The sequence below is a fragment of the Ictidomys tridecemlineatus genome, chromosome 14, assembly GCF_052094955.1.
Source record: "Ictidomys tridecemlineatus isolate mIctTri1 chromosome 14, mIctTri1.hap1, whole genome shotgun sequence".
NCBI lineage: Eukaryota > Metazoa > Chordata > Mammalia > Rodentia > Sciuridae > Ictidomys > Ictidomys tridecemlineatus.
In genome coordinates this window covers 18,125,820-18,137,558 of record NC_135490.1, presented here as the reverse complement: position 1 = coordinate 18,137,558, position 11,739 = coordinate 18,125,820, and the positions used below count along the sequence as shown (strand labels likewise).

At 43.3% G+C, this 11,739-nt stretch overlaps 1 protein-coding gene across 1 annotated transcript; it reads left to right on the top strand.

Annotated features, from left to right (window-relative positions):
- The first annotated feature begins 553 nt into the window (after positions 1-553).
- On the top strand, positions 554-6,264 carry Trim60 (tripartite motif containing 60). Its single transcript, XM_005329333.3, has 3 exons — positions 554-658; positions 4,120-4,179; positions 4,275-6,264. The coding sequence occupies exon 3, from the start codon at positions 4,558-4,560 to the stop codon at positions 5,974-5,976; it is 1,419 nt and encodes a 472-aa protein (XP_005329390.2). The 5' UTR covers positions 554-658; positions 4,120-4,179; positions 4,275-4,557; the 3' UTR covers positions 5,977-6,264.
- Positions 6,265-11,739: the final 5,475 nt, after the last annotated feature.

Below are 11,739 nucleotides of genomic sequence, written 5' to 3'. Positions count from 1 at the left end.
GTTACGAGTGTCCTGGTCTTAATTTGACCCTCTAGCTGGTCTCATAGAAATAAAAACACCAGCTGGGGCGGTGGCACAAGCCTGTAATCCTAGCAGTCCTGGAGGTTGAGGCAGGAGGTTGCGAGTTCAGAGTCAGCCTCAGCAACAGTGAGGCACTTAGTGAGACCCTGGCTCTAAATAAAATACAAAGCAGTGCTGGGGATGTGGCTCAGTCGTAGAAGGCCCCTGAGTTCAATTCCTGATACTCACTCCCCCCAAAAGGAAGAATACAGTAATGAAAAAGTTGACCCTATCATGGGGGATGGGTGGAGGGGTGCTGGGGATTGAATCCAGGGCCTCAAGATTCTAAGCTCAACCTCAATGAATGAACTACAGCCCAACGGGACTGAGAGGCTCAGTTGAGACCTACCGGGCCCTCCTCACTGAAGGAGGTCCGCCTAAACCTCCTAAAGATCTCTTCCAATTGGAGGCTCCACTCCAATTAGCCTCATTGGGCATGCGCGAGTTCTTTGCCCGCCCACTTCCAGGGACAAGCCAATCACTGTGCGCACGAAGTGCACTTCCGAGGGTGGTGGTGGTGGTGCTCTGCTCCCTTTCTGGGTCGGTTCAGAGTTGGCAGCGGTCCTTTGGCTGCGATCCGCGGTTCTACTCGCTCCAGGTAAACGGGGTATGTGTGTGTGTGTGGGGGGGGGGCTGTAGGAAGAAGGCCCCCAGAACTTGGCGGGAAGCTTAAGCCTTGGGGTCTCCTCTAGTTCTGTGGAATCCTCTTTTGGGAAATTCAGGATTCCAGGTGGCGCACGCTGGAGGTGAAGCTCAGTGGTAGAATGCTTGCCCTCTGTGTGCGAGGCCCTGGGTTTGTTCCCCAACAGGGCCTGGAGGAGAGGTTTGGAGGAACACCAATTTGGGGAGTGGCCACGTGATCGTCAAAGAATTATTTGAGGTGTTAGGGAAGGATCTGTTACCTTACAGTGCCAGCACTACCCTAGCGGGTCCTTGACTCTGCTCAGGGGTCTTCTAGGTAGGAAGTTAGTAGTTGAGGAGAAGTTACGGATGAGAAAGTTTAGGTCAGTTATGTTAAGTATCATCTAAAGTGATAAAGGTGAAGCCTGAGAGCAAGGGCATTCACAACAGGTTAAATTTATTAGCATAATGTTTAATGAGCTCCGAGCTCCCACTGGCCCAAGGTGTGTAGTTACAAGAATCAGAAATAGGGAAGAATTCAGGCCATGAACCGCCACACTCAATAGTGTTCTCAGTTAAAGGTTGTCAAAAACCAATGTAGAATCTTAAACCATGATCTGTGGTTTGGTGGTTATAGGGAGCCAGAAAATGAGAATGGTGTCCATGTTTTTTTTGTGCTGGAGATTGAACACAGAGGCACTTAACCACTGATCCAAATCCCCAGACCTCGGGATCTTCCTGCCTCAGCCTTCCAAGCTGCTGAGTTACAGGCGTGCACCACCATGCCCCTCTGGTGTCCAGGATTTATTTTGATGCACACTATATCTTGATTGGTTTGTTTGTTTTTTCCTGGGAATTGAATCCAGGGTGCTACATCCCCAGCTCTCACACCCTCCCCCTCCCCCACTCCTCCCCTTCCCCTCCCCCTCTCCCCCTCCCCCTCTCCCCCTCTCCTCCCCTTCCCCCTCTCCTCCCCTTCCCCTTCCCCTCCCCTCCCTTTCCCCTCCTCCTCCCCTCCCCTCCCCCTCTCCTCCCCTTCCCCCTCTCCTCCCCTTCCCCCTCTCCTCCCCTTCCCCCTCTCCTCCCCTTCCCCCTCTCCTCCCCTTCCCCTCCCTTTCCCCTCCTCCTCCCCTTCCCCTTCCTTTCCCCTCCTCCTCCCCTCCCCTCCCCTCCCTTTCCCCTCCTCCTCCCCTCCCCTCCCTTTCCCCTCCTCCTCCCCTCCCCTCCCCCTCTCCCTCTCTCCTCCCCTCCCCCTCCCTTTCTCCTCCCCTCCCCTCCCTCTCCCCTCTCTCTCCCCTCCCCTCTCCCTCCCCCTCTCTCCTCCTCTCCCCCTCTCTCCTCCTCTCCCCCTCCTCCTCCTCTCCCCCTCTCCCCCTCCCCCTCCTCCTCCTCTCCCCCTCCCCCTCTCTCCTCCTCTCCCTCCCCCTCTCTCCTCCTCTCCCTCCCCCTCTCTCCTCTCCCTCCCCCTCTCTCCCCCTCCCCCTCTCTCCTCCTCCCTCCCTCTCTCCTGCTTTAGCCTCCCTAACCGCAGATATTACAGGCATGCACCACCACATCTGGCTGTTCGTTTTTTTTTAAGTTGTTGATAGACCTTTATTTATTTATATGTGGTGCTGAGAATCAAACCCAGTGCCTCACAGGCAGGCAAGTGCACAGCCCCAGCTCTAACAGGGTGTTTTTAAAATTCTCTTCTTTGATCAATTTTTGTAGGTACTGGGAATTGAATCTAGGGACAGTCTACCAACGAGCTACAACGTTAGTTCCTCCTCCTTTTTTTTGTCCAGACAACATCTTGCTAGATTGCTGAAACATAGGTCAAACATGGATGTGACTGTCCACAATGTCAAAATTTTATTGAATAACAATAAATTCAGGGCTGGGGATGTGGCTCAGGCGGTAGCGCGCTCGCCTGGCATGCGTGCGGCCCGGGTTCGATCCTCAGCACCACATACCAACAAAGATGTTGTGTCCGCCGAGAACTAAAAAAAAAAAATAAATATTAAAAATTCTCTCTCTCTCTCTCTCAAAAAAAAAAAACAAAAAAAAAAAAACAATAAATTCAGAGGCAGGGTCTCACTGAGTTGCTTAGTGCCTTGCCATTGCTGAGGCTGGCTTTGAACTCAAAATCCTGTCTCAACTTTCCCAGCCTCTGGGATTACAGGCATGGGCCACTGAATCTGGCTTTCTCTTTTAAAAGTAATTTTCTGCCATTTCCCAAGGAGTAAGGTGCACTACAAACTTCCAATCTATCTCAATTTACTGGTGAAGGCCAAAAGAGAATCAAATACATGTACAAGACAATTTCAGAATTATGTTCGAGTCCATGATTGAAAGTAGAGAGAAGGGAGAATGAAAGAAAGCAGGAAAGTGGGAGAATGTCAGATTGGAGAGTGGAGACAGTTTCCCTGAGGAGACAAGGTCTGTGAGGTGATGTGAGGAAAAGACAGGTATTGGAAGATTACAGGACAGGAGTTCACATCCACAGCAGTGATCCTGGCTTATTTAATACAAATTAATCATGCACTCTAGCAAGAAAAGGTTAATGTGGCAAGTAGATATCACTATATATAGGACTACAGTGCCTGATGAATTTTCTTTCCTCTTTTTTTCTGTACTGGGGATTGAACTTATACCCCATCCCTGAACCATTTTATTTTGTGACAGAGTCTTACTGAGTTGCCCAGGTGCCCTGTAATTCCAGCTACTTGGGAGCCTAAGGCAGGAGGATCACAGGTTCAAGGCCAACCTTAGCTATTTAATGAGATCCTCAGCAACTTAGAAAGAACTTGTCTCAAAATAAAAAGGTCTATGGATGTAACTCGTGGTAGAGTGCCCCTGGGTTTGATCTCCAGTACTGAAAAAATAATAAATAATGAGTATATCCAATATCTGATACTTTCTACTATATATATATATATATATATATATATATATATATATATTTTTTTTTTTTTTTTTTCTTCCTTCTCAGTACTGGGGATTGAAGTCATGAGTGCTGTACTAGCCCTTCTTTTTTCTTGGTACTGAGGATTGAACTTGGTGTTTCCCAAACCTTTATTTTTTATTTATTTATTTTTTTATTTTGAGACAGTCTCTCACTGAGTTGCTCAGACTGGCCTCAAATTTGGGATTCTGTTGCCTCAGCCTGTCAAGTGGCTGGGATTATAGGTGGAGTCCAACACACCTGGCTTTTGTTTGTTTTGCCTTATTGGGTATGGAACCCAGGTCCTGGCACATGCTATGCAGGCAGTCTCCCTTTCAACTACATCCCCAGCTCCTCCCTGCCTCATTTTTTGGGCATCATTGTCACTTATGCAGTCCAATATCACTGTCTTACTGAATCACTGTGATTTGGATTTTTGTGATTGTTTCCCTATGATTAGATACAGGTATTTTTTTTTTATTATTTATTGATGGTAATGTTTTTTCTTATTTTAGGTCATCAGTTTTTCCCATCATTGGTTATGGTGGCATTTTTTCCATCTCTACATTGTAAAGGTAACAGTTATTGATAATTCTTGTCTCAATCAACTATTGTATCATGGTTTCAAATCCAGGACATTTTGAAATTAAAAATATTTTCTCACCCACAGGAATGATTGGTCCATTAGGTCTGTGGCTGCTTTCTTGAAGAAAGTCATTAAACTTGAGTGCAGATGGGCTAATGATAAGCTGTGAATTCTTCTTATCCTCTGAGCTAAAGTGCTGAGATCTAAATAAGACTTTTGACATCCACCAACATGCCAGGCCAGTAAAATCTATATCTGGTCTGTGTGTGTGGGTTTGGAGGGTTATCTACTTCATACTTCACATTTTGACCTGAGGCAGGTTTCCCAAGGAAGTATTACCTTGTGCACCAACTTTACTCACAGCTCAATGGAGTTTGTGTCTGCCCTGGCAGACCTCCAAAGGGACTGCAGTTGTCCCATCTGTCTGGATTACTTGAAAGACCCAGTGACCATTAGCTGTGGGCATAACTTCTGTTTTGATTGTCTCAATCATTCCTGGAAGGATCTAACTGATGCCTTTCCCTGCCCTGTCTGCCGATTTGGGTTTCCAGAAAGGAAGTTCAGGAGGAACCCCCAGCTCTGTAATTTTATTGAAATTGCTCAACTACTCCGGATCAGAAAGAGCAAGAGGAAGAGGCAAGAAGAAAATGCTATCTGTGAGAAACATAATCAATTTATGACCCTTTTCTGTGTGAAGGATCTGCAGATTTTGTGTACCCAGTGCAGTTTCTCTGCTGAACATCAGAGACACTACATTTGTCCCATTAAGCAAGCTGCCACCTTCCAAAGACGTTTTCTAGAATCTAGCATCCAGCCATTGAAGAATAATGTGGAACGAGTTGAAAAAGTGCTAATTCTGCAAGGTAGGAAATTTCATGAGCTGAAAAAGAAGGTAGAATATAGGAGAGAAGAAATAAATACTGAATTTGAGCAAATTAAACTATGTTTACAGAATGAGCAAGAGGCTCTGCTTAAGCAGATACAAGATGAAGAGTTGGATATTTTATCAAAACTTAATGAAAACCTTGTAACTTTCTCAGATCACATGTCCACATTAAAACGCTTAATGAAGGAAATAAAGGGCAAGTGTGTGCAGTCAGACCTGGCATTACTAAAGGATGTTAAGAGCATATGCCAGAGGTATCAAAACCTGAAACACCCTGAACTTTCGTCACTCGGATTAAACAACTATGGCTTCAGTCTTCTTCCACAGTATTCTGGCTTAAAGAGAATCATAAAGCAATTTCATAGAGATGTGAGTTTAGACCCCAACACAGCATATCCCCAGCTTATTGTCTCTGAGGACAGAAAAAGTGTGACGTTCGGAAGAACAAAACAGACTGACTGTTATAACTCAAGGAGATTTTATCTCTGCCCTGCTGTCCTGGGTTCTAAGATGTTTAACTCTGGTAGACATTACTGGGAGGTTGACGTGGGAAACAAACCTCAGTGGACAGTAGGTGTCTGTCAAGACTATCTTCTTTGGAACTGGAGGAATCTGCCATCAGTCCTAAGTGGCTTCTGGGCAATTGGACGGTATATTGAGAGTGGTTATGTGGTGTTTGGTCCCAAGAAAACCCAGCTTTTGCCAGTACCAAAACCCAGTAAAATAGGCATTTTTTTGGATTTTGAATTGGGTGAGGTTTCCTTTTATAATGGGGATGATAGGTCTCTCCTATATAGTTTCAGTGATTCTTTAACCAAAATCAAAACTATATGGCCTTATTTCTATGTTGGAACAGATTCTAAACCTCTTAAAATCTTACCAGTGGATCATGAAAGATAAAGAACCTGGTAGATTATTCTTTTTAGTTTTTAGGACTAACAGTAAATTTAATCTCATTTCTAGAATCTTTATGGGCTTTACAACTGAAAACCAGAATAGATTTTTCCTCCCTTATTTTCAGCAAATAAAAAACAGATAGTAATGCAGTTTCATAGATGTTCTGGATAGCAGTTGTCAAGTTCCTTGAATTCTAAATATTTGAGAATTAACGTGTACAATAAAATATTTTGTTTTAAAATTGCTTGTACATTTTTTTAAGCAAATCATCATTAAAGTTGTATGACCTGATTTAAGTGTCCTGCTTACCTCCTACCTTTTTTTCTGTGTTTGATGCTGGGGATTGAAGCCAGGGCCTTGTGTTTGTGAGGTAAACACTACCAATTGAACTGTATCCCTAGCCTATCTCCTTTTTTTTTTTTTTTAACCTTTATTTGTTTATGTGGTGCTGAGGATTGAACACGTGCTAGGCAAGCCCTCTACTGCTGAGCCCCAGCCCCTCACCTCCCACCTTTTTAATAGAACTTTTTTTCTTTCTAGCAGAGCTGGGGATCAAATTCAGGGCTTTGTCCTTGCTAAGAAATCACTCTACTGCTGAGTTATACCCCCAGCCCCATAAGATTTTTTAGTATGTATGTAGCTGTCATGAAGATTTCTCAAGCTGCAAGTCAGCATGTCCAACTGCCTTTTGGTGACTTGCAAATGTGTCACCAATACTAGTACTTCATGCTGGGTCAAAGAGAATGATTTTGTTGTTGTTGTTCAGTCTCATGTTCACCTTCTAAAACCAGGGCGGCAGCATCTCTCACCTGGTCCACTGTTCCCTTATCTAACTGGTCCATTCATTGCTGCTCTCATCTCCCTCACATTCTGTTCTTTGCATTCATTAAAAAAAAAAGAGATCACTCTTGCTTAAAATGTTTTGTTTTGGATACTGAGGATTGAAGCCAGGGGTGCTTAACCCTAGCTCTTTTTACTTTTTTGGGGACAGGTTCTTGCCAAGATGTTGTGGCTGGCTTTGAACTTTAAAGAGAGAATTTTTAATATTTATTTTTTAGTTCTCTGCGGACATAACATCTTTGTTGTCCGGTGCTGAGGATTGAACCCGGGCCGCACGCATGCCAGGCGAGCGCGCTTCCGCTTGAGCCACATTCCCCAGCCCCTGAACTTGTAATTGGTGATTTCAGAGCTTTGTTCTTATATCAAGCTGTATAATCATGATTCCGCATATTTTTGTATATATGTAAGGCTTCCATGAAAAAATTTATTTAAAAAGGCAAACACCCACTTTGGATTCCTACCATCTTTCCATGTTGACTCCATAGACAAAGTCAGGGAATATGTATGATTTTTTTTAAATAAAGAGTGAGACAGGAGAGAGAGAGAATTTTTAAAATTTATTTTTAGTTCTCGGTGGACACAACATCTTTGTTGGTATGTGGTGCTGAGGATCGAACACCGCACACATGCCAGGCGAGCGTGCTACCGCTTGAGCCACATCCCCAGCCCTTGAGAGAACTTTTTAACTATTTTTCAGTTTTCAGTGGACACAACATCTTTATTTTTATGTGGTACTGAGGATCGAACCCAGTGCCCATGCATGCCAGGGAGTGCGGTACTGCTTGAGCCAGATCCCCAGCCCTAGGGAATATGTATTATAAACCCCAAGGTGACCATTGGAAACATGGTGAGCGGTAAGGCAAACTGAGTTCAGATTCTATGTCCCATCACTTTCTGCCAAATTGCAGCTGTGTACACATGGGTGTGGCACTTAATATAGGCCCAGGGTTGGTAAGAGGTAAAGTCAATTGTAGAATCTACCTTCATAAAAGCCCACACTGTTCAGATCTCAGCATTGACTGGTTTGACTGCTTTGGTTGTATTTTATAATAGAAAACAGCACTTTCTGTGTTCTAAGTGTAGGTTTTAGCTCTATTCCCTCAACTATCCTATACTGTCTGTTCTGTCCTCTCATAGTGAAAGCAATTTGAGGTCCAGGATGGTTATACTACAAAGTGATAGAGCCAGGACTCAAATCCAGATCTTCTTTCAATGTCCACACTTGTAACCACATGGCATAGTTCCTTAGCCTGAAGGATCGTCAAGACCAGAAGCTTAGTGAGGCCTTACCATGTGCCACATGTATGATCATATAACTAATCTATAACCAGGAATCTGGGTTCGATTTTATGTTACTACAAGTTGAAGTAACACAAAGTAACATGTTGAAACCATTTATTTCGCACCCCAACCCCATCCTGTATTGAACCACTGAGCTACATCCCCACCATTCCTACCCCATTTTAAATTTTGACAGAGTCTAATTTGACCTGGTTGACCTGGAAAATCCTTGAGATCCTCCTACCTCAGCCTCCCAGGCAGCTGCATTATAAGGCTTGCATCACCTTGCTCAGCTAAAGTTGGTTCTTTTTTAACCATGGGTTTCCAGGTGCTGGTACAAAAAGGGCCTTTAAGCTGGGTGTAGTGGTGCACTGCTGTAATCCCAGCAACTTGGAGACTGGCAGAAGGATCAGAACCAGTCTCAGCAAGACCCTGTCTCAAAATATAAAAAGGGCTGGAGATGTGGTTAAGTGCCCTTGGGTTCAATCCCCAGTACTACCCCCACCCCCCAAAAAAAGTGGGGTTGGCTTTATCACAGTTGCCAAAATCCTATTTGAAAATACAAATCTCCCCATTTTACCTATGGATACTTTTTGTTTGTTTGGTGCTGGGGATTGAGCCAAAGCACTCACTACCACTGAATTACATCCCCAGCCCCCTTTTTTTTTTTTTTTTTTTTATCTAGATGGGGAGATAAAAGGTTGATTGCCCAGGCTGGCTTCAAGATTGTGATCCTTGGGCTGGGGATGTGGCTCAAGCGGTAGCGCGCTCGCCTGGCATGCGTGCGGCCCGGGTTCGAACCTCAGCACCACATACCAACAAAGATGTTGTGTCTGCCGAGAACTAAAAAAAATAAATATTAAAAATTCTCTCTCTCTCTCTCTCTCCCTCCTCTCTCACTCTCTCTTAAAAAAAAAAAAAAAAAAAGATTGTGATCCTTTTGCTTCAGCTTCCCAATTGCTGAGGTAACCACCATGCCCAGCACAAACCAGTCATTTTGTATAGCTTGATTCATGATCACAAAGAACAGGTTTTTTTTTTTTTTTTTTAATATTTTTAGTTGTAGATGGGCACAATATCCAACCCAGTGCCTTGCCAAGGTGTGCTAGGCAAGCACTATACCAGTGAGCCACAACCCCAGCCCAGAACACACTCTTGTATCCACCAAACAGATCGAATATAAAGGATCATCTGTCTTTCACTACTTCCTGGTCAGTCATCATTATTACCACCACTTTCTTCCCCAAAGATAACCACTATACCCGCTGCTAAAACCAGACTGGTTTTGTCTGTTATTCTGTTCATATTAAAGGGAATCAGGGTTATGGGTTTTGCTCCATCAGTCTATGTGTGCCCAATATCCACTTGTCAAGAGTTACAACTCCTGACATTGTAGAGATGGGTCTTCCTCAATCCAGGTCTCCTTTCTTGGCTCACCAATATGGTAACATCAGAACCCACTCAAGCTTATAAATAGGGAGATTTCTTTGTCCCATTGTACAGATTCTGAGGGCAGTACCCATTTCTGCACATTTTATACAGATCTGATTTAACTTTCCGTCTCCTCTTCCTACCTCCTCCTCCTGCGGCACTAAAATTCTCTAGTAAGGGATGTTTTTGGCTTCCATTGAATATTTTGAAACTCCTCTTTTTTTTGGTACTGGGGATTGAACCCAAGGATACTGTACCACTGAGTCACATCCTCAGCCCCTTTTATATTTTTATTTTGAAATATAGTCTAAGTTGCATTTTTTTAAATTAACATTGTTTTAATCAAGTAATGTAGCTGTTTAAAACAGGAAATTTTAAGACAATTCAATAGAGCAAAGTGGATTACTCTAGTAAGTTAACTTGTTTAAGCCCTAAACCTCTCAGTGTAAAGAAGCCCTGACACATTTCCCATAGAGTAAAAACCACAGCTCTACAACCACCACTTCATCATTTTGAAGTGGTGTGTTAAGTACACTCTACATGGGTCCCCAGCACCTCTGGTAGAACCTGGTTAATGACAGCGAATGTTAAGATTGTTAGGTTTTGTTTCAGGAAAGTGTCAAGCTAACAAAGTTTTATTTTCATCAAATGTTTCCATAATTGTATACTTTCAGTGTGAAAAACTTTCATATACACGTCATTAAAGTATCAGAATCTGTAAGATGGGTCACAAGTAAGAGCTGAATGATGTGAGCCATCCACACAAAATTAACCACATGGGGCTGGGGATGTGGCTCAAGCGGTAGCACGCTCGCCTGGCATGCGTGTGGCCCGGGTTCGAGCCTTAGCACCACATACAAACAAAAATGTTGTGTCCGCCGAAAACTTTAAAAAATAATAAAATAAATATTTTTTAAAAAACTTAAAAAAAAAAAAAACAATTAACCACATGGAGCCAGGGCAATGGCACACTCCTGTAATCCTAGCGGCTGGAGAGGCTGAGGACTGAGGATTGCAAGTTCAAAGCCAGCCTCAGCAACAGCAATGTGCTAAGCAACTGAGTGGGGTTTGTGTGGCTATGGCTCACTGGTAGATCGATGGCCTGGCACGTGTAAGACACTGGGTTCAATCCTTAGCACCATATAAAAATGAAATAAAGGTATTAAAAAAAAAAGAAGAAAGAAAAAGGGCCAAGGAGCAAGGCAGAGGGAGTTGGTGGTACTGTTCAGAGGTAAAGGACTCTTGAGTTCAATTCCCAGTGTCACTGTGTAAATAAATAAATACACAAATACAATGTTGTGTCAGCAGGTGGTTCCAGCCATTTGGGAAGCTGAGGCAGGAGAATTGAAAATTGAAGACCAGTCTGTGCAACTTAGTGAAACCCTGTCTCAAAATAAGAAATAAGGATTGGGGTTGTGGCTCAGTGGTAGAGCACTTGCCTAGCATGTGTGAGGCACTGGGTTCAATTCTTAGCATCACATACAAATAAATAAAATAAAGGTCCATCAACAACTAAAAAATAAATATTAAAAAAAAAAAAGAACCAGGCACAGTGGTGCATGCCTGTAATCCCAGCAGCTTGGGAGGCTGAGACAGGAGGATCATGAATTCAAAGCCAGCCTCAGCAATGGCAAGGCACTTAGCAACTCAGTGAGACTGTGTCTCTAAATAAAATACAAAATAGGACTGGGTATGTGGCTCAGTGGTTGAGTGCCCCTGAGTTCAATCTCCAGTACCCAAAAAATAAATAAATAAAATGTCCTAGGCAGGTGCAATGGCACACGACTGTAATTCCAGCCATTTGGAAGGCTGAGGGAGGATAACAAGTTCAAAGCCAGCCTCAGCAATTTAGTGAGGCCTTAAGCAATTTAATAAGACCCTGGTGTCAAAATAAAATATAAAAAATGGGCTGGGGATGTGGTTAAGGACACCTGAGTTCAATCCCTGGTACCAAAAAAAAAAAAAGAAAAATGTCCTTAGATAGTGCTCAATGGTAAAGTGCTTCTGTTTTATAGTGAACTTTCAATAAATAATATGTGAAATTTGCATTTTATGATTTATTTACTTTTTTTTTGCAGTACTGGAGTTTGAGCCCAGGGGACTCTATCACTTACCTACATCCCCAGCTCTTTTCTTTTTCTTTTCCCTTTTTTTTTTTTTTTTGGTTTTCATTTTGGTGCTGGGGATTGAATCCAGGGGTACTTAAACATTGAG

What these genes read in the sequence shown, in the direction of transcription:
- Trim60 (XM_005329333.3), top strand. Translation starts at nt 4,558, where the DNA reads ATGGAGTTTGTGTCTGCCCTGGCAGACCTCCAAAGGGACTGCAGTTGT.